The sequence below is a fragment of the Indicator indicator genome, chromosome 15, assembly GCF_027791375.1.
Source record: "Indicator indicator isolate 239-I01 chromosome 15, UM_Iind_1.1, whole genome shotgun sequence".
Taxonomy (NCBI): Eukaryota; Metazoa; Chordata; class Aves; order Piciformes; family Indicatoridae; genus Indicator; species Indicator indicator.
In genome coordinates, this window is record NC_072024.1 from 17,370,404 (window position 1) to 17,393,234 (window position 22,831).

Consider the following 22,831-nt stretch of genomic DNA (forward strand, 5'->3'; position numbering starts at 1 on the left):
TGGTTTGTCTTTCAAGTGTAGTTCTGCTCACCTTTGTTGAATGTGTTGCCAGCTGTTCGATAACGATTTGGTTTGTTTCATTCTCATCTCTTAGCTGTGTGTGTAGAGAAGGGGAAATTGGAGATGGGAGAAGCTGCTACAAAGACCTCTTGGGTGAGATAAATCAGCTTAATTCCCGAGGAAGGTTCGCTAGGAAGTTCAGCATCGCAAGGAAAATGTTTGGTAAACATCTTTTGAGTTTGCTTCAGGGGTGGAGGCTGTGTGGGGACAAGAGTGTGTCAGGAAGGCTGTGTGGGGGACAAGAGTGTGTCAGGAAGGCTGTGTGGGGACAAGAGTGTGTCAGGAAGGCTGTGTGGGGACAAGAGCGTGTCAGGAAGGCTGTGTGGGGGACAAGAGTGTGTCAGGAAGGCTGTGTGGGGGACAAGAGTGTGTCAGGAAGGCTGTGTGGGGGACAAGAGTGTGTCAGGAAGGCTGTGTGGGGACAAGAGTGTGTCAGGAAGGCTGTGTGGGGACAAGAGTGTGTCAGGAAGGCTGTGTGGGGACAAGAGCGTGTCAGGAAGGCTGTGTGGGGACAAGAGCGTGTCAGGAAGGCTGTGTGGGGGACAAGAGCGTGTCAGGAAGGCTGTGTGGGGACAAGAGTGTGTCAGGAAGGCTGTGTGGGGGACAAGAGCGTGTCAGGAAGGCTGTGTGGGGACAAGAGTGTGTCAGGAAGGCTGTGTGGGGACAAGAGTGTGTCAGGAAGGCTGTGTGGGGACAAGAGTGTGTCAGGAAGGCTGTGTGGGGACAAGAGTGTGTCAGGAAGGCTGTGTGGGGACAAGAGTGTGTCAGGAAGGCTGTGTGGGGGACAAGAGCGTGTCAGGAAGGCTGTGTGGGGGACAAGAGCGTGTCAGGAAGGCTGTGTGGGGACAAGAGTGTGTCAGGAAGGCTAAAGCCTTTCAACACAGCGGATCTGTTTCGCAGTGGATGAGCACAGGCTGCAAGATTAAACACACCACATCTTTGAACTCATTATTATTTCTGGGTTGCAAATTGAGGAGGTTGTTGCAGAGTGGATGAGTATGAGGTGTTTGACAGTCCTGGTCAAGGAAATGCCATGTCTGCAGAAGAAGGAAAATGTGCCTTGGAGGTGTGACTCGAACTGCTTGTATCAAACCTCTTGTGGTAGCTATGCTGAAGGCACAGCAATCTCTCAGCTGCTGCAGAGACACAGTGATGCTTGAGGCTGATGTGCCATGGCTCCTCTACTTAGTATCACAGTACATTAGAGGTTGGAAGGGAGCTCCAGAGATCATCAAGTCCAATCCCCTGCCAAAGCAGGATCACCCAGGGTAGTCCACTCAAATGCATCCAGGTGGGTTCTGAAGGTCTCCAGAGAAGGAGACTCCACAACCTCTCCGGGCAGCCTGTTCCAGTGTTCCATCACCCTCACTGTAAAGAAGTTCTTACACAGCCTCTATGCCAGCAGGCACGTGTGAGTGGCTGTTGTAGAGATGCAAAGGCTTTATTTTATACACCATGGTAGTTGCTGAGTGAGGAATTGCTTTGCAAAGCATAGAAGACTGGTTTAGAACCCATGTACTCTAAATGTTGGGAGTGATAGCCACAAAGGTTAAATTTTGCCTCACCATAACACAAGGAAAGAATGAGACCCATGTCAAAGTATATTTTGGTTAGATACCTTCTCCAGCGCATCTGCTCCACAGTTTTCTCTATCTCCACCAACCTCACAGAAGCAGACACAGGGCTAAGCTCAGCTTAGCATTTGTGAATACTCATCCCTGCTACACATCAATGCTGTCAACACTCAGGTTTTCCAAAATGATTTGTGCTATGGACAACTGCATGAAGATCTTTGGGTTCCTAACTCCTGTGCAGTGAGACTTAATAACCTCAACTGATGTGGACTTTGCTGATGGACCACTGAAGACTATCAACTGGGGTTCATAGCAGCTTCTTAAGTATTTAGCCTCAATAAATCCTGATGACACCTGAAAATCAGTTGTTTCAAGGGGAAGACAGTGAATAAGGTAGTAAGCATGTGGGAACAAAATCCTTACCAGCATTCAGCAAATTTCAACAGTGATTCAGGCTGGACCCTAGTCACCAGCAGTCCTTCAGATATCTTGTGGGCAGGTGCTAAGGGCTAATAGCAAAGCCTCTGGGCTTGGATAGAGATGCCAAGCTGCCTCTGATTCCTTGTAAAGAAGCATGAGTTACTTGCCCCAGGTTAAAAACGGGTGGATTGAAGTGGGCTGTCCACCAGAGGAATCACTGTTGCTGGAGTTACACCATATGCCAAGTAACCACCTCACACTGCCCCTCTCTTTGCAGTTGCTGGTTGCTCAATGCTGCTGACCAAACATGGGCCTTTCACAGTCTTTGTCCCATCCCTTCTTCCCATTCACGACAGAATGGAATTTAATGTAAGTTTTCTTGGCTTTAGCAAATTTTTTGCTGTCTAAAGATTCTTTCCTGCCTGAGTTCTGCAGCCTGTAAAAAAGAAAAAAAAATTAAAAACATTGCTATACAGATGAGAGAGGAACTTTGGATGGCAGTATTTATAGAAGAAATCTCTGGGGAAGACTTCATTGTCTGGTTAAGCTGCTGTCTGATAGAGGATGTTACATCCCTCACATTATTTTTAAAGCCTCTATCTCTCTCCAACACTGACAGTTTGTTTTTAATGCCAGGAAGTGTAAGTTTGTCTGGCCGTTCTTCATGTAAAGCTTGAAACTCCTGTGTGGGACTGTTCTTAAACTTCAGGTGGCTTTTCACTGCTTGAGGGCAAGGTTTTCAAAAGGGGCTGAGATTTGTATCAAGTATTGGATTTTGGATCTATGGCCCTCTTCTTGAGAAGAGCTAATTTTATTCATGGGGATAGTAAGTATGACAGGGCTGGAGAAAACTGCTGTGGGAGCCAGGACAAGAGGCTGAGGACTCTAGGCTTCAGCAAGAAGGTCCTGCAGATCAATTTTCTTTTTTTTTAATACTAATTTTTAATTAAATTTGGCTCATTTACAGTAGTTTTTGCACAGTTAAGCCCATGCTATCCACCATTAAGATGAGAAGGTATATGAAGAAAATTTTCCCAAGACAGCCAAAAATCAGCACACAAGCTACAAATGCAGGTCATGCAGTAGGGATTTTAATTGCATGCTAAGCAAGATGCCTGTTGTGTTTCAGCTGGCAGCTAGCTTGCAGCTAGCACTTTGATATGAGAAGGTAAATAAATAGGTCTTAACAATAAACTCCCCAGACCAACCTCATTGGAATGTTTCTAACTGGTTTAGAAACATCATTCCTTTGCTTGAGAGCAAAGCTATGTACACAGCAGCATTCATTCACATAGAGTCCAGAGAGCAACTCCTAACCTACAAGTGCCAGGGATGTGAGCCTCCTCCTCCTACCTTGTTGAGCAGAGGTTTCCACTAACCCAAGTCAGACCCTGCACCTAGGGCATTGTGGTAACCTCTGCATGCATAGAAAATACATCAGGAAAGGTTCTTGGGTTATGTAAATGTAAATTCCGCAGTGTACACCACCTACATGGTCCAACATAAACAAAGGTTGTGTCTGGGCTGCTTCAGCACAGTTTATAATCTGGAGCATGCAAGGATAGTTTTTAAATTGTTCAGGTCCAATAGGTCTCTAACCTGCAGGTGACTCTAGATGAATCCCCTGGATAATCAGTCTCACTGGGTTTGAATGTGCACACTGACAAGCAAAAGATTTGCCACAGTGCTACTCCAGAGATCCAAAATGAAGAAGGAAGCTCAATCTTTTATGCTAAGGATTTCTCAGTGTGTTAGCTGGAGGAAAGAACATGTTTTGGGTCTTGCAGTAAATGAGATATTCAAGAGAATGTGTCACTGATCTTCTGTATGTGGTCTTTGCTCCCCAAAGGACACCACTGCTGAGCAGTTGTGCAGAATGCACATTGTTCCTGGGCTGCATATGATAGAAGACATGGTAAAAGCCAAGACTATATGGACCTTGTCAGGACATCAGCTAATGTTCACTAGGCAGGTAAAGGATCTCCTGAACTGCAGTCCTGGACTGCTGCTTTCCTGCAAGGCAGGTTGCATCCTGAGCAGTTTTCTTGGTGCACTCTCTTAACCAGAAACCCTTTTTCTCTGATCAGCCTGCCTGCCATCAGAACAAGAAGCTCCTTTGTGGAGTCCAAAGCACAGTGATTTAAGATCAGATATCCCAAGCAACCACTTTTTGTGTCTTGCAGACAACCAGAATCTGACTTGGGAATGATCTTTCCTACTTTTGCATGTGTGTTCTGGGGAGGAGACCCTTTCCCTACGTGTTAGCAGCCACAATGGCTGACATGGAGGAGACAGCAAAGTCTCTTCAGACTGAATGCTGCTTCTCTTTGGAGATTGTGTGCTTGGACATAGCCACATGCTGAAATGTTCGCTGCCTCTTTTCCTTTTTCCCCTCTTTCTATTTTTCTTACTCATCATTATGTTCTGAAATGAAAGACTTTTTTTCCCCTCTTCCCCTTTTTCAGTTGACTCATGTTTTCCAGCATCCACTATTCTCTCTCCATCCTGCACTTTTCCTGCGTGCATGCTCACAGATGGCCAAGGGAGGGCTGTGTGTTTCCGCTCTGAGGAGCCAGCCTTGGCCTTGAGGTCTAGGTCGTAACACATGCACCCTGCATGCATCAAAAGGACAAAGCACTACTTGGAGTCAGGGAACCTGCTCTGAGCTTGTCCATGTTCCTTTTAAATTTCTTTCCTGTTTGTTTACACAGGAGTCTTTTGATCTGGGAAGTCTGCCCTCCCTTTCCTTTGTTTCAGCCAGAATCCTCAGTGATGTGAGCTGAGGTTCAGGGCAGGGAGAAGCAGTTCAGTAAATACACGTGGTGAAATGAAAAGCATGGGGAAGTTGTGCATGCCTGTACTTAGATTATGACTGCAGCACCACTACCTTGGTGCTCAGTTTGCAGGTTACCTCTGGAACCCCTCCATATGCCCAGCTTCAGTGCATGGTTGTATACAATAGGGAAGGATTGTGTACAACCTATATACATGCCTTATAATTCAGTCAGCCTGATTGGTTTGGCTTTGTTCTGAAGACTCCTTGCTGGCTTTAAGAGCCAATAAAAGTTGCAATCAAAGCTGTAGTTCTAGGATTGCCTCCAAATTCCGTACGTAGGAGGCACCATGCCTCTCCCCTTGTCCTTGGCAGGCTGATGCAACAGCTACATGATGGGCAGTGCACCCTTTTGTGAGCCAGAGCTGGGATCAAGCGTTGTTTGCACTCAGACAAATTTAATTCTAGAGCTGATTGACCCAGATTAGGTCTTCCTTCTGTCAGAAGGCTTAAAAGTGTCCCCCAGCAACAAACTATTACCAAAGTGAAGTAAAGGTGGAAGGTTTGTTTTACACCCAGGCTGCCCTTTAAATTTACTTTTTCCAGAGTCATTCTGGTTGTACCTTCACCTTGCTGACCCACAGGCAGAGAGCACTGAAGGGAGCAATGATTTATAGATCTATCATGATAACATCTACCCCAAGACAGTAACCTTCTGTTCTTATCCAGCCATACATCAAATCATTTCGGTACCAAGACCTGCCAGGGGAACTGTACAACGTGCTGCACGCAAACCTCCCTGCAGCCAATGGCATCATTCATGTCAGTAACACCCTAAGGAAGAGCACCAGCACTGGCAACCTTGGAAACCCACAGGTACACAGACAATCCTATTTCTTCTGGGGTTTTGGCATGGCAGAATACCCACTTCAAAAAAAAAAAAAAAATCTGTTTTCATCAACCAGGCAACCAGCAGCAGAAGGAGGGGACACAGTCTCAAGCTGTGCCAGGGGAGGTATAGGCTGGATGTTAGGAGGAAGCTCTTCACAGAGAGAGAGATTTGCCATTGGAGTGGGCTGCCCAGGGAGGTGGTGGAGTCACCGTCCCTGGATATATTCAGGAGAAGCCTGGATGAGGCACTTAGTGCCATGGTCTAGTTGATTGCCTAGGGCTGGGTGATCGGTTGGACTGGATGATCTTGGAGGTTTCTTCCAACCTGGTTGATTCTATGATTCTGTGAGTCTATGATCATTAGACTTGCAAACTTGTGAGGCTTTGTACAAAGGGAAGAGGCTGTTTATTTTGTTTGAAGCTCCTAACAAGGTCTGTATTGTATGGACATGAAATGTAGCTAGTATCACTTGCATAGAGACTTCACAGTGATGCTTTTACAGTGCTTGGCTGAGCAGGAAGTTCTACTTTCATGAGGAAGATCACCCCCTTCATAGCAAAGGAGCTCTTTTTTTTCACAGTATCACAATATCACAGTACATTAGGGGTTGGAGGGGACCTCAAGAGATTGAGTCCAACCCCCCTGCCAGAGCAGGATCACTTTGGTCCTTTGTTAGAGAATGTGGATCTTACAGGATAAATACTGGAAAAGTATTTCTCACATAAAAAAAAAAAAATCAAAGAAAGATTTTCTTTAGTTGATTGGTACTACATTTTGAAATTCTAATTAAAAAAAAAGGTTGTCTTTGCATTAGAAATATTTAAAATAAGAGCAAACGATCATTAGACTTTTGCATTTTGAACCCATGTCTTGATTTTAAGGTGCTGGGCAGATGTTTCAGGTTAAAGTCCTGCTAAGCACTTTTCCCTGGTAGCTGGGAGCAGTTTTTGCTATAGCTACTGCATCACTCAGCTCAGTATTTTGATACTGTTTCTTGTATGCAGGGAGCAGACCCTGTTACCTCCTACCTCTTTGCCAAAGAAAAAGGACTCGAGCTCTTGGATTTGGTAGGATTCTGGTAGTAGTTTGCTCTTGCTTTACACCATTGTAATTAATCTATAAAAGCAGCCAGACTCTGTAATATTGTGGTTGTATTTTGTGCTCAGTGTTGTGTTGAGAATTAGTAGCTCTTGAGCTGAAGGGCCCTGAGGATGTTGTATCAATTGTACAACTTTCCTTCTCTGGAGACTTTCAAGACCCATCTGGATGTGTTCCTGTGTGACCTGTACTAGATTCTATGGTCCTGCTCTGGCAGGGGGGTTGGACTCCATGACCTTTGGAGGTCCCTTCCAAACCCTTACATCCTGTGAACTTCTGGGTGTTCATATGGATTTGATTGTGCCCACCACTGATGTTTAAGTCTGCTGGCACTTAAGATGTCCTCGGTTTTAGGAGCTACAAGAGGGTGTTTTCCGAAAAGAAGTGTCTGGGCTCCAGAGGGAAAGCTGGACCCCTGTGTTTGTGTGCTCAGGTACCTGGCGGGGGAGAGGTGCAGCTGCTCTGGGATGGCAGGACAGTAAGAGTGTTCCCTGCAGAGCTTATCTTTCTCTGGTCCTTCAGACACCTCCTTCCCTTGAGATGCTGACTTCACAAGGCTAGTGACCACATCAGCCATTTTTGGCATCAAAGCCTTTGACTTCACAAGGAAGGCTAGTGACCACATCAGCCTTTTGGCATCAAAGCCTTTGACTTCACAAGGCTAGTGACCACATCAGCCATTTTTGGCATCAAAGCCTTTGACTTCACAAGGAAGGCTAGTGACCACATCAGCCATTTTTGGCATCAAAGCCCTTTGCACCAGTTTCCCTTGGATAAATGTTCTGTGCCTCTGCATGTTCTATGGGAAGTGTTTTCTGCCAAAAAAAAAAAAAAAAGAAAAGAACCAGAAAAACCCCAACATGCAGATTCCTGCAGCTAAAGGTCAGACAAGTGCCTGCACAAGTTCTGATGCTTGAAGAGACATTCCTCCTGATACCTTTGCCTTCATGGGCAATGTGGCAAAAAGGAAGGCATCTATTTCCTCTGTGGTTTGGGGAATATGCATAGGTATTGTATTTTCTCAGCATAAGGGCTCATTTGCCAGCGTCAGATTGAACTCTTATCCTCAGAGCACAACACTGTCTGCCAGCCCAGAACTGACTTGGAAATCTCTGGAAGCAGCATGCCTCTAGTCCTAACGCTAGTGAGCAATTGCCTCTTCATTTAATGTCATCTGCAGGTGGGACTAGGAAAACAGGAGAGTGCTCAAGTGCCTGGTCCCTTGGGAAGTCATTTTGTTGTGCATGGGAAGGAGCTGGTGCCTAAGTCTACAAGCTCAGTCCTTGCTAGGTCAGAGGGTTTGAAGACTGAGACTGATGGTCTCCTGTAGGTCTTCACATGCAAGCCACAAACCTGAACTGACCAAGGGTGTCCTATATGTGCTCAGACCTCAGTTCAGCCCCAACCGTTTTTTGACTCTCTGTCTTCTTGCAGAAAACCATTGGTGAGATCCTCGCTTCAATGGAGATCTTCAGTAGATTTGAAACTATACTGGAGGTAAGCATGTTACTGTCTGCCTCAGCAGGGCTCTTGCAATGTCTGCTGCTGGTTGTGTGGGAATTTTGAATAATATTTAAATACATCTCAGTTATTTGGCTTGCTTTCTGGTTGCCTCTTAATTTTTTTTTTCCTGAGTAATTTCTTATTTTGTGTATTTTCCATAAGCAAACGTAATGGAAAAGATTGGAGTTTTGACATCCAGCTAGGATCTGGCACAAGCAGCAAACTTACTTGCCCCCTTCCTATCTGCTTCCTAACCCCCCCCCCTTCCCCTCTCCCCTGGAGTCTGTTCTTCAAAGCACGATCAGCTCTTGACTCACTGTCAGGACAAACAGTGAAGGTTTCACGACTGCCCATGCCAAGCTAGATTGTATCTGCTTTTGAGGTATAGAGCTCTGAAAAATAGCAGTGCTCAGGTCCTAAGCCCTTGAGGCTGCTGACCAGGATTTATTTAGTTGGTATTTTCACTAGGGACAGACTGGTTCCCCTTGTACTGGTTCCCCTTGTACTTCCATCAGCATGACATGGATCTGCTCTAGCATGGCTCGCAACAGTCTTGGCCTGCTTGTTTTCAGCTCTGTGGCTGCTAGTTGGTCACAAAATTCACTAACTGCAGTTGTGATTGTAGACTTGGTTTTCTTCTTCTCTTCTGGCAAAAAAGATACAGTTTTAACCCCTGTATATGTACTTGTGTGTCTAAAGCACAGAGGGGGCATGATCCCACTACTTCCTTGCCCACATTACCTGCATTCACACCTGTAGCTTCATTGTCCAAGCTATGGTTTTGTAGCATTTATGCCTCTGTTATAACAACAGAGTTATCCTTTATGTCCACTGCCTCATGTATACATTTGCTGTTCCATAGCTCTGCCTCTAGGGAGTTGCTTAGAGTTTCCTTTCTCTTCCTGACATTTCTGCCCCCTCTGACTCATGCTACATCCACAAAGAAATCTTTTATTGTTTTGTCAGAACTGTGGCCTGCCTGCAATACTGGATGGACCAGGACCCTTTACTGTGTTTGTACCCAGCAATGATGGTGTGGATAAGCTGAGAGATGGAAGGCTCATTTATCTTTTCACAGAGGTGAGAGCTCATGGTACTTCTAAGACATCCTGAACCAACTGTGTTTACAGTGGACTGTGCTGGAATGGCTTCTGCAATGTGTCTGATCCCTGCTGAAAGCTCTCTTCCTGGAGATGGCTAAACCACATCCCTGTTTCTGTAAAGCTTTGTTGGGAGAGAAGTGAATGCTGTTGGAACCTTCAATGAGAAGGTTGCCTAAAAGACAGAGTAGTTGCCTCCTTTTACTTGGGAGCATTGAAGGGATATCCGATTCTTATGTTCTCTTCTTTCCTTAGGGCATAAATAAGCTTCAGGAACTCGTGAAGCATCATATCTACACTTCAGCAGCGGTAAGGCAGGCAGCTCTACTTACAGATACTTGAAGTCCTTTGGGCCAGTGTGTTTGGGCCAGTTCTGTGGTTTGGCATAGAGGCTGGAGTGTGGAAGACTTCAGCTGCTGCTTCTGCAACGTTCCCTGGAGAAGCAGAGATGGGATTCGGGCTCTGATGGAGACAAAATGTTCACCAGAAAAGTGGTTGCCAAAAACAACTATTTGTGATCCTCCACCACAAATGTCCCCCTACTTGTCTGACCCTATTTGCAGCTGTATTAGTAAGAGACATTATTAGTGAGACCTAATTGCCATGGTGCTGGACTGTTACCAGCACTGCTGTGTTTGTGCTATGGCAAATACTCCACACACAGTTCTGGATTTCCCTCCGGCCCTTTGGTTGTAATTGAGGTACTTAACGAAATGGAAATATTGAAGTCTCCTTTAGAAGGATTATAAGTGGTGGGAACATGGAAAGATTCTGTCAGATGTACTGAAATGACTCTGCTTTTTCATGATACTGTCCCCTTATGTTTTTATTTCAGGTGACTGTAGACAGACTGATAATGATGCCAGACATTGTTACTATGGCTAACCAGATACTTACCATCAACATCAGTGCAGATGTAAGTATGAATCAGAATCCTTTTGGACAAACCCTCCTGTTCTAGGAGAAAGTCTGGATGTCCTTCTGAACAATGTGGTTTCAGCCTATCTCTGTGTTACTCTTCTGCTTAAAAAACATGGTGTAAATGAGGTCATTGAATTACTTTGCTTCTTATCCAACCTGTGACTCAACTAAGAGGCCTGATCACTTGTGTGGTTGCACTTGATGTTGTGTACCATGTAGCTTTATGTAGTTGATACAGCCTAAAAGGCAGATACAGCCTAAAAGACAGATCAATTATTTATGTTTCTGCATCAGGGAAGAATTCTGATGGGTGAATCAGGGATCCCCTTAAGGATGCGAGACATTGTGGCATCAAACGGTGTGATTCACACCTTGGATGGCATCTTCATCCCTCCTTCAATAGTTCCCATTTTACCTCACAGATGCAATGAGGAGCAATCTAAAATTGTGCTGGTAAGTCAGCTTCTCTCTGTCTCACACCAGTGCCTGCTGTAGACCCTACACTCAGCTTCTCCCTGTCTCACATCAGTGCTTGCTGTAGACCCTACACTCAGCTTCTCCCTGTCTCACATCAGTGCTTGCTGTAGACCCTACACTCAGCTTCTCCCTGTCTCACACCAGTGCTTGCTGTAGACCCTACACTCAGCTTCTCCCTGTCTCACACCAGTGCTTGCTGTAGACCCTACACTCAGCTTCTCTCTGTCTCACATCAGTGCTTGCTGTAGACCCTACACTCAGCTTCTCCCTGTCTCACATCAGTGCTTGCTGTAGACCCTACACTCAGCTTCTCCCTGTCTCACACCAGTGCTTGCTGTAGACCCTACACTCAGCTTCTCCCTGTCTCACACCAGTGCTTGCTGTAGACCCTACACTCAGCTTCTCCCTGTCTCACACCAGTGCCTGCTGTAGACCCTACACTCAGCTTCTCTCTGTCTCACATCAGTGCTTGCTGTAGACCCTACACTCAGCTTCTCTCTGTCTCACATCAGTGCTTGCTGTAGACCCTACACTCAGCTTCTCTCTGTCTCACACTAATGCTTGCTGTAGACCCTACACTCAGCTTCTCTCTGTCTCACACTAATGCTTGCTGTAGACCCTACACTCAGCTTCTCTCTGTCTCACATCAGTGCTTGCTGTAGACCCTACACTCAGCTTCTCTCTGTCTCACATCAGTGCTTGCTGTAGACCCTACACTCAGCTTCTCCCTGTCTCACATCAGTGCTTGCTGTAGACCCTACACTCAGCTTCTCCCTGTCTCACATCAGTGCTTGCTGTAGACCCTACACTCAGCTTCTCCCTGTCTCACACCAGTGCCTGCTGTAGACCCTACACTCAGCTTCTCCCTGTCTCACACCAGTGCTTGCTGTAGACCCTACACTCAGCTTCTCCCTGTCTCACATCAGTGCTTGCTGTAGACCCTACACTCAGCTTCTCCCTGTCTCACATCAGTGCTTGCTGTAGACCCTACACTCAGCTTCTCCCTGTCTCACACTCAGTGCTTGCTGTAGACCCTACACTCAGCTTCTCCCTGTCTCACACAGTGCTTGCTGTAGACCCTACACTCAGCTTCTCCCTGTCTCACACCAGTGCTTGCTGTAGACCCTACACTCAGCTTCTCCCTGTCTCACACCAGTGCTTGCTGTAGACCCTACACTCAGCTTCTCCCTGTCTCACACCAGTGCTTGCTGTAGACCCTACACTCAGCTTCTCCCTGTCTCACACCAGTGCTTGCTGTAGACCCTACACTCAGCTTCTCCCTGTCTCACATCAGTGCTTGCTGTAGACCCTACACTCAGCTTCTCCCTGTCTCACATCAGTGCTTGCTGTAGACCCTACACTCAGCTTCTCCCTGTCTCACACCAGTGCTTGCTGTAGACCCTACACTCAGCTTCTCTCTGTCTCACATCAGTGCTTGCTGTAGACCCTACACTCAGCTTCTCCCTGTCTCACATCAGTGCTTGCTGTAGACCCTACACTCAGCTTCTCTCTGTCTCACATCAGTGCTTGCTGTAGACCCTACACTCAGCTTCTCCCTGTCTCACACCAGTGCTTGCTGTAGACCCTACACTCAGCTTCTCTCTGTCTCACACCAGTGCTTGCTGTAGACCCTACACTCAGCTTCTCTCTGTCTCACATCAGTGCTTGCTGTAGACCCTACACTCAGCTTCTCTCTGTCTCACACCAGTGCTTGCTGTAGACCCTACACTCAGCTTCTCTCTGTCTCACATCAGTGCTTGCTGTAGACCCTACACTCAGCTTCTCCCTGTCTCACATCAGTGCTTGCTGTAGACCCTACACTCAGCTTCTCCCTGTCTCACACCAGTGCTTGCTGTAGACCCTACACTCAGCTTCTCCCTGTCTCACACCAGTGCTTGCTGTAGACCCTACACTCAGCTTCTCCCTGTCTCACATCAGTGCTTGCTGTAGACCCTACACAGCTTCTCCCTGTCTCACACTCATGCTTGCTGTAGACCCTACACTCAGCTTCTCCCTGTCTCACATCAGTGCTTGCTGTAGACCCTACACTCAGCTTCTCTCTGTCTCACATCAGTGCTTGCTGTAGACCCTACACTCAGCTTCTCCCTGTCTCACATCAGTGCTTGCTGTAGACCCTACACTCAGCTTCTCCCTGTCTCACACCAGTGCTTGCTGTAGACCCTACACTCAGCTTCTCCCTGTCTCACATCAGTGCTTGCTGTAGACCCTACACTCAGCTTCTCTCTGTCTCACATCAGTGCTTGCTGTAGACCCTACACTCAGCTTCTCCCTGTCTCACACTCAGTGCTTGCTGTAGACCCTACACTCAGCTTCTCCCTGTCTCACATCAGTGCTTGCTGTAGACCCTACACTCAGCTTCTCCCTGTCTCACATCAGTGCTTGCTGTAGACCCTACACTCAGCTTCTCTCTGTCTCACATCAGTGCTTGCTGTAGACCCTACACTCAGCTTCTCCCTGTCTCACACTAATGCTTGCTGTAGACCCTACACTCAGCTTCTCCCTGTCTCACATCAGTGCTTGCTGTAGACCCTACACTCAGCTTCTCCCTGTCTCACACCAGTGCTTGCTGTAGACCCTACACTCAGCTTCTCCTGTCTCACATCAGTGCTTGCTGTAGACCCTACACTCAGCTTCTCTCTGTCTCACATCAGTGCTTGCTGTAGACCCTACACTCAGCTTCTCCCTGTCTCACACAGTGCTTGCTGTAGACCCTACACTCAGCTTCTCCCTGTCTCACACAGTGCTTGCTGTAGACCCTACACTCAGCTTCTCTCTGTCTCACATCAGTGCTTGCTGTAGACCCTACACTCAGCTTCTCTCTGTCTCACATCAGTGCTTGCTGTAGACCCTACACTCAGCTTCTCCCTGTCTCACACAGTGCTTGCTGTAGACCCTACACTCAGCTTCTCCCTGTCTCACACCAGTGCTTGCTGTAGACCCTACACTCAGCTTCTCCCTGTCTCACATCAGTGCTTGCTGTAGACCCTACACTCAGCTTCTCCCTGTCTCACATCAGTGCTTGCTGTAGACCCTACACTCAGCTTCTCCCTGTCTCACACCAGTGCTTGCTGTAGACCCTACACTCAGCTTCTCCTCTGTCTCACACTCAGTGCTTGCTGTAGACCCTACACTCAGCTTCTCTCCTGTCTCACATCAGTGCTTGCTGTAGACCCTACACTCAGCTTCTCCCTGTCTCACATCAGTGCTTGCTGTAGACCCTACACTCAGCTTCTCTCTGTCTCACATCAGTGCTTGCTGTAGACCCTACACTCAGCTTCTCCCTGTCTCACATCAGTGCTTGCTGTAGACCCTACACTCAGCTTCTCCCTGTCTCACATCAGTGCTTGCTGTAGACCCTACACTCAGCTTCTCCCTGTCTCACATCAGTGCTTGCTGTAGACCCTACACTCAGCTTCTCTCTGTCTCACATCAGTGCTTGCTGTAGACCCTACACTCAGCTTCTCCCTGTCTCACACAGTGCTTGCTGTAGACCCTACACTCAGCTTCTCCCTGTCTCACATCAGTGCTTGCTGTAGACCCTACACTCAGCTTCTCCCTGTCTCACACCAGTGCTTGCTGTAGACCCTACACTCAGCTTCTCCCTGTCTCACATCAGTGCTTGCTGTAGACCCTACACTCAGCTTCTCTCTGTCTCACATCAGTGCTTGCTGTAGACCCTACACTCAGCTTCTCCCTGTCTCACACAGTGCTTGCTGTAGACCCTACACTCAGCTTCTCCCTGTCTCACACAATGCTTGCTGTAGACCCTACACTCAGCTTCTCTCTGTCTCACATCAGTGCTTGCTGTAGACCCTACACTCAGCTTCTCTCTGTCTCACATCAGTGCTTGCTGTAGACCCTACACTCAGCTTCTCCCTGTCTCACATCAGTGCTTGCTGTAGACCCTACACTCAGCTTCTCCCTGTCTCACACCAGTGCTTGCTGTAGACCCTACACTCAGCTTCTCCCTGTCTCACATCAGTGCTTGCTGTAGACCCTACACTCAGCTTCTCTCTGTCTCACATCAGTGCTTGCTGTAGACCCTACACTCAGCTTCTCCCTGTCTCACACTCAGTGCTTGCTGTAGACCCTACACTCAGCTTCTCTCTGTCTCACATCAGTGCTTGCTGTAGACCCTACACTCAGCTTCTCTCTGTCTCACATCAGTGCTTGCTGTAGACCCTACACTCAGCTTCTCCCTGTCTCACACCAGTGCTTGCTGTAGACCCTACACTCAGCTTCTCCCTGTCTCACACCAGTGCTTGCTGTAGACCCTACACTCAGCTTCTCCCTGTCTCACATCAGTGCTTGCTGTAGACCCTACACTCAGCTTCTCCCTGTCTCACACCAGTGCTTGCTGTAGACCCTACACTCAGCTTCTCTCTGTCTCACATCAGTGCTTGCTGTAGACCCTACACTCAGCTTCTCTCTGTCTCACATCAGTGCTTGCTGTAGACCCTACACTCAGCTTCTCCCTGTCTCACATCAGTGCTTGCTGTAGACCCTACACTCAGCTTCTCTCTGTCTCACATCAGTGCTTGCTGTAGACCCTACACTCAGCTTCTCTCTGTCTCACATCAGTGCTTGCTGTAGACCCTACACTCAGCTTCTCCCTGTCTCACACTCATGCTTGCTGTAGACCCTACACTCAGCTTCTCTCTGTCTCACATCAGTGCATGCTGTAGACCCTACACTCAGCTTCTCCCTGTCTCACATCAGTGCTTGCTGTAGACCCTACACTCAGCTTCTCCCTGTCTCACACCAGTGCTTGCTGTAGACCCTACACTCAGCTTCTCTCTGTCTCACACCAGTGCTTGCTGTAGACCCTACACTCAGCTTCTCCCTGTCTCACATCAGTGCTTGCTGTAGACCCTACACTCAGCTTCTCCCTGTCTCACATCAGTGCTTGCTGTAGACCCTACACTCAGCTTCTCTCTGTCTCACATCAGTGCTTGCTGTAGACCCTACACTCAGCTTCTCCCTGTCTCACATCAGTGCTTGCTGTAGACCCTACACTCAGCTTCTCCCTGTCTCACACCAGTGCTTGCTGTAGACCCTACACTCAGCTTCTCCCTGTCTCACATCAGTGCTTGCTGTAGACCCTACACTCAGCTTCTCCCTGTCTCACATCAGTGCTTGCTGTAGACCCTACACTCAGCTTCTCCCTGTCTCACATCAGTGCTTGCTGTAGACCCTACACTCAGCTTCTCTCTGTCTCACATCAGTGCTTGCTGTAGACCCTACACTCAGCTTCTCCCTGTCTCACATCAGTGCTTGCTGTAGACCCTACACTCAGCTTCTCTCTGTCTCACACCAGTGCTTGCTGTAGACCCTACACTCAGCTTCTCCCTGTCTCACATCAGTGCTTGCTGTAGACCCTACACTCAGCTTCTCCCTGTCTCACACCAGTGCTTGCTGTAGACCCTACACTCAGCTTCTCCCTGTCTCACATCAGTGCTTGCTGTAGACCCTACACTCAGCTTCTCCCTGTCTCACATCAGTGCTTGCTGTAGACCCTACACTCAGCTTCTCCCTGTCTCACATCAGTGCTTGCTGTAGACCCTACACTCAGCTTCTCCCTGTCTCACATCAGTGCTTGCTGTAGACCCTACACTCAGCTTCTCTCTGTCTCACATCAGTGCTTGCTGTAGACCCTACACTCGGCTTCTCCGTCTCACACCAGTGCTTGCTGTAGACCCTACACTCACTTGGAGGCTGTGTAAATTGCATTTAGGAAATGCACTCTTCCTGAGAGGTCCCCTGATGTGAACTCACTCAGAATCAGCACCATCAGTGTTTTTTCTGCTAGCCCTTGGCACTGCTTTCCTGGCAATCAGCAAGTGTTCCTCATAGGTTGTTCTTTCCTTGCCCTCATCCCACCTTTCAATCAGAAGTGCACTTGCCTTTTTGTACTGTGGTGGTTTTAAGGCTATGCCTTTGATTTCTTTTCACAGAGTTTGAGCAGAAAAGTAAAAGAATGTAAATAAGTCACAACTGGATGTAAGAAAGAAAAATAATGATTATTCTAAACACTTACATACAATTGTTTTGGTTGGAAAAGACCTGTAAGATCATCAAGTCCTCTGGCTAAACCACGCCCCTCAGCACCACATAGACCTTTTCATAAGGTTTTACATTATCTTCTTCACTGAAGAAAGAAGATGAGGTATAGAGTAGGTGAGAGGTACCTGATTTGGAGAGACACAGTTAATCCCAAGTGGCCAGAGGGTCCATGGAACTTACTGATTCAGTGAGGCCTTCCTGATGGATGCCCAAAATGTTTTCCAACGTAGCTGCACATCTAGTGGCTGATAGACAAACAGGCTGGAGACAGACCCCACCTTGCAGTCAGGTGCAAGCACCTCCTCAAGACAAATGAGTAATTTTATCTAAATTATAAACTTGTCCCATTTCAGAGAGTGGAAACTCCCTCCTAAGATGTTCCTGACACAGGGTGTTTTGGGTGTGTACCTGGATCAGTAGCTCTGTAGCACTCTTGGCATGGGGAATGGGTTCCTTTGAGAAGAGTAAGTTTTCTCCTCTTCTTAACAGGGCTCTTGTGTGGATTGTGAGGCCCTCAACAGCAGCGTTTGCCCACGTGGCACCAGAGAAATGGTAAATATTTGTGGCTAATTTGGTGCTTTCTACTTTGCATATGACATCCAGGCACACTGACAGACATTTCTAACCTAAATCATTTCCAGATAAATAGAGCAGAAAAGGCAAGCAGAAGAGAGCCTCATCAGAGAATATGTGCTCCCCATATATCTTTGCTGTGTGGTCTCAGACTGTCACCCACTAACTGCTCTGTGCTGGTTCTTATTCTGAAGTCTGCTGAATCAATGGAGAGAGCTAGGAGACAATCTGAGTTAAATGAAATTGTAGACTTGCAACTTCTAGCACTTCTGCTCTGCCTCAGGCATAGCTTTTCTTGCTCACATGCCAAGTCTGCCAGCTCCTCCAGACTGCTAGAACCAAGCCAGGTCCCACTAGTACCATCCAGTACTATCACTGCCAGTATCACAGCCAAAAAATCACAACAAGCTTTCTGCACTGCAAAGTGTGAGAAACAATTTGTTCTTGACCTGTACTCCCTGTTGATTCAGAGATGAGCAGAACTGGCTGCAGGTGGAGTAAGGATGAGGAGGCTGGGTGCTGCTATCTTTGAGTTATTGCATGCTGAGTTTAGCAGAACAGCAGATTCTCGGAAATCTCCATGTGAAGACCAGGGCCAAGATGTTATTTGTGAGAGTCAGAGAGGTGTTCAGCACTGTTAACTGTTGGGTGTCTTCTGAGACATCTGATTTTCAGGTGAATTTGCTGATGAATGTCTGAAGTAGAGCTCTGCAAAATCACTAGCTGCTCACCTTCCCCTCTGATTGAGGCAAGTGAAGCCAGAATCATCAGGATCCCAGTTCTGCCTGTATTTAACTCCGTGGCAGGTCACTAAGTGTTGCTCCAAACTTGTTTGCAATCCTTTCCCCTCTCTTTTACTCTCTCCATCTCACCTATCTTCCTGTCTATCTCACCTCTCTCCTGCCTTTTCCTCCTTCCCTTTCTCATTCTTACTCCTCCTCTGCCCCACTGTTCTTCCCTCTTGCCTTTTCTCTCCTCTCCATTTTCTTACCCCCTTTTTCTTACCCCCTATTTCTCCCCTTGTTTCTTCTTCCTCCCTTCCTCTCCCTCTGTCCCTACCTTCTCCCCTTACTCTCTCTCTGTTATCACAGACACCATTATTAGAACAAAAGGGCAGCCCCTTGGCTCTGACTTGGAGTCTGCTGGGAACAAGAGGAAGCTGCCATATGCTGGAGTATCTTGTTCACCTTGGCTCCTCTGTGACCTTCCTCCACTCAGAGATAGGCACAGTTGCTCTCTGCAGCAAAAAGAGCAGAGGGGAAGAACAGTACTGATGACTTGCTTTGTTTGTGCAGGAACCAACGTTCTTCCAAAAAGAATGTGTCTACATCCATGACCCACAGGGCCTGAACGTCCTGAAGAAGGGGTGTGCCAGGTACTGCAATCAAACCATCACGGTAAGTGTGGTGGAAGACCACATCCCCTTTGAAAGGAGCTCAGCTTTGCTCTTATTTGTTGTGGTGGGCTGAAAATTCCCCCCCAGCATTAAATTGCCAGACCAGCTCAGTTGGAAGCAAATGAAGCTGTATTTACAAGCAAAACTACAATCTAAAATGAAATGCAATGAATAGGTACAAAATATACAATATTTACAGGTATTTATGATTTATAAACAGCACAAGAAACCCCCTAGACAAAACCAGGGGGCTAATAGGAGCTTCCCTACTCCCTGCCCCCTTTCCTCTACCCCACTGTACACAAGGGACAGGAGAAAGAGCAGAGAGTTGTTGTCAGTACTTAGCCATGACAAAGAACACAGCCAAGGTCAGCAAAGCCAGGAGAAACACCTGCCAGAGCAGAGGAAGTGAAAAGAGAGAATGTTAGTTACCTGTCTAAGTTTTATGGCAGGTATCTGTCCAGTGGGATTATTTAGAACTGATCACTATTTTCCTTTTCACACCCAATAGCAACTTATTCGCATTCTACTATTTTCTGCTCAAGATCTGTGGAAAAATTTCTAGGCACAGCCTAAAACTATCACAATCATCAAGAAGAGCTCTGACTCCTTGAGCTGGGAGAGGGATGGATGGGAGCAAAAGGCTCCCATCTGAAGGGCTGTCTCCAGGACCATCACATGAACTGGCTGGCTGCATTTCCTCTGGCAGGAAGAACACAGGGTACCAACCTGCTGCAAATGTTAGAAAGCAGCTCAGTTAAACCAGAGTGCAAGAAATAAATAAAATCAAGCCAGTTGTGACCAACCAAGCTGGAGGCAGCCACGAGACAAGTGACAGGGTGTTAGCTGTGGCACATTTTCTCTGAGAGTGGGTTTAGCATTCTTCCCAAGGGAAGCTGAGCACAGGGAAAGTGCTGTAAGCTGTGAAGTGACTACATCCTGTTTATGAAACGTTGTCAGATGGTTTGGGAAAGTAGATCTCAGCAAGTTTATGGACCTCACATTTATCTGCAGCTCCTGAGTTCTGACAGTGCCAACTACATGGAGTGATTTGTGGGTGATTCATTAAATATTGCTGATTGTCTTGTGATTGTCCTTGTCAGTCAGGACAATCCAGGATTGCTACAACCCTCCAAACGAGCACAGTCCTCAGCAAGGATAAAGTAGGAGTGAGTGGGCCAGCACTATTAAAGGAATAAAAGCTCATAGAAAACATGGACCCTATTTGCTGAAGTCAGAGAAAGAACAGAAAGTAGTGATTTATTCTGAGAAGGGTAGGCTGTGAGTAGGGTATTGCTGAAAAATTATTTAAGTGCAGGAAGCACAGTCCTAGAAACATGGATGCCAAATGGGACAGTCTGTAACAGAGAGGAGGACCAGAATTCCAGAACTATGAGGGCAGGATGACCCCAGGCAATTCTTGTGAAGTCACATCATCATCTTACTGATTTTGCTTGTGTTTCAGACACCTGGATGCTGCAAAGGATTCTTTGGTCCAGACTGCATGCCATGCCCAGGAGGATTTTCCAGTCCATGCTACGGCCGAGGAAATGTAAGTTTGAAAGCTCCTGCTGGGCTGCCATGAGCAGTGGAGACTGTGTGGTTAGAGGGTGCAGCTGTAGGTAAGTACAGTTCAGAGTTTGTGCTGAAGGGCTAAGCCCACAGCAGTGGCAGCAGAAGACCCAGAGAACACACTCAGTGGGTTTTCTATCTTGAGCTCTAATGTGCATCATGTCATGGCTGTTGAGGACAGCTCTGGCTCTGTGGGAGTTTGTATTGCTGCCACTACTCTGCAAAGTCCCCTTCTGTAATGCAAATATCAAAGCGCCTGTGACAGGTACCAGCGCCTTGGCTTTGCATCAGTTCCTTTGAGTTTCAATGTGGCAGTTTTAGGCTGTGCCTAGGAAAATTTTCCACAGATCTTGAACAGAAAGTGGTAGAATGTAAACAAATAACCATTGGCTGTAAAAGGGAAAATAGGTCTAAATAATCCCATGGGTCTAATGTCTAACATCAAGTTAGTTGCATAAGCTAACTCTCTCTCTTTTTGGTCTTCTTTGCTCTAGCAGATACTAGCTGGTTGCTTCTGCTGGCTTGCTGACCTTGGCTGTGTTTCTCTGTTATGGCTAAGTACTAACAAGCTACCATCTGCTCTTTCTCTTGTCCTGTGTAAAGGGGAGGAAGGAGAGAGAAGAGGAGGAAGCTGTTGGAAACCCCCTGGTTTTGTCCAGGGGGGGTTCTTGTGTTGTTCATAAATTGTAAACATATGTAGATATTGTATATTTTGTACACATTCATTGCTCTTCATATTTTTAGATTGTAGCTTTGCCTGCAAATATAGCTTCATTTTCTTCCATCTGAGCTAGTCTGGCAATTTTATTTTTGGGGGGTAATTTCAACCCACCACATTCAATGACTTTGCTTTTCTCTTTCTTGTCCTTGCAGTGCAGTGATGGCATACAAGGGAATGGCAACTGCCAGTGCTTTGAAGGTTTCAAAGGCGCAGCCTGCCACATCTGCTCAAACCCAAACAAGCATGGCGAGAACTGTGACGAAGGTTAGTGATTCTAGGAGAGAGGCTGGAGGAAAATCTAAGGCCAGGCTATAGATCCTGTATCCCAGATTCCCTTCTGGCAAGATCTCACAAAAGAAGCGAGGGAAATGTCATCATGGGTGTCCCTTCAGGCAGCAATGGAGAAAACGTGGCTGGTGTGACAGTGGTGGTGGGAGTCTTGGAGACATCAGCCAAACTGAGGTGTGAGACTTTGATTTGGATCTCTCCTGCTAGGAAAGAAAAGGCAGTTGACAAGGACCAAATAGGATAGCCCAAATCTGAGCTGTCCATGAAAGCCTATAAAAACACAGACCCAGATGGTCACAGGACCTGTTCTCTGGCCAAGTTTTGAGTTGTTATGAATGTCTGTCAGCAGACATCCCTCTGTCAAGAGCAAATCATCTGGTGTCACAAGAGGTTGTGAAAGGAAGCTGGGAATCTACCAAATGCCATCACTGTGGTGGGTTCTGGACTTCTAGTTGCAGGTTTTCCTTCCTGTACTTGACAGATTGTGGCTGTGTCCATGGCGTCTGTGACAACAGGCCTGGCAGCGGGGGTGTCTGTCAGTCCTGGTCCTGCCAGGAAGGCTACACTGGGAAGTTCTGTGACAAGACCTCCAGGAACTGTGGTCCGAGCGGGATGTCCCAGTACTGCCACCAGAATGCTGTCTGCAGCCTCAATGACACTGCAAGGTCGGTCTGTTTGGCATGCAGGCTCAGGTCTGCCCATTGCCACTGCACAGGCACACAGCAGCTGTGTGTGTTTGCCTGTGGGTTGCTGCAGAGGGCTGCTTGAGTACCAGCCTGCCAGAAGTCAGTCAGGTTCTTGCTTTCCTGAGAGCCTCAAACTGCTTTTTTGCTCTCTGATGGCTTTCAGAAGGGGCTGCTTTATCTGTGTGTCCTTTCTGTGCTTCTGCTTTTAAGGTGCATCTGCATGGATGGATATGAAGGTGATGGCTTTTCCTGCCAGCCCATAGACCTGTGCAGTCAGCCAGAACGAGGAGGCTGCTCACAAAATGTAAGTGGGAGAAGTGTGGAGAAGCAGCCCCTATCAGTCAGAGCAGGGATCCAGGACTCCTGGGCCTGCTACAGATTTTTGTGTGCTAATTTTGCCTGCCTGTCAGATGGGATGGAGTGACAGGTACCTTGACATAGTCCTCATAAGGATGTCAGTTGTTTGGGTCAGTGACAAAATGCAGCACCAGAGTTTGTCTGGTTTGCAGCAGATATTTTGACAGCTACAGAGATTAGCTGTGCTGGTAACTTTTGGTTTGTGTCAGTTTTCCCCTCAAACTCTTCTAATGTCTGCTGGCTTGTCTCTTGCTGTGTTCAGGCTGCAGCTTAACTGCAAGCTCCAACTCATTTCTAGTAACCACCAACACCACATTATCATCCTTAGTGAAAAAC

At 47.2% G+C, this 22,831-nt stretch overlaps 1 protein-coding gene across 1 annotated transcript in view; it reads left to right on the forward strand.

Annotated features, from left to right (window-relative positions):
• STAB1 (stabilin 1) overlaps nt 1-22,831 on the forward strand; it is a 66,298-nt gene that overhangs the window by 14,925 nt on the left and 28,542 nt on the right. The window contains exons 10-24 of the mRNA XM_054387215.1: nt 95-222; nt 2,332-2,423; nt 3,904-4,026; nt 5,557-5,703; nt 8,252-8,314; nt 9,287-9,400; nt 9,676-9,729; nt 10,256-10,336; nt 10,636-10,794; nt 17,392-17,454; nt 18,771-18,872; nt 20,337-20,423; nt 21,317-21,428; nt 21,934-22,117; nt 22,349-22,442. Of these exons, the coding sequence (XP_054243190.1) occupies nt 95-222; nt 2,332-2,423; nt 3,904-4,026; nt 5,557-5,703; nt 8,252-8,314; nt 9,287-9,400; nt 9,676-9,729; nt 10,256-10,336; nt 10,636-10,794; nt 17,392-17,454; nt 18,771-18,872; nt 20,337-20,423; nt 21,317-21,428; nt 21,934-22,117; nt 22,349-22,442 (1,603 nt within the window). The remainder of the gene's footprint in view (nt 1-94; nt 223-2,331; nt 2,424-3,903; nt 4,027-5,556; nt 5,704-8,251; nt 8,315-9,286; nt 9,401-9,675; nt 9,730-10,255; nt 10,337-10,635; nt 10,795-17,391; nt 17,455-18,770; nt 18,873-20,336; nt 20,424-21,316; nt 21,429-21,933; nt 22,118-22,348; nt 22,443-22,831) is intronic.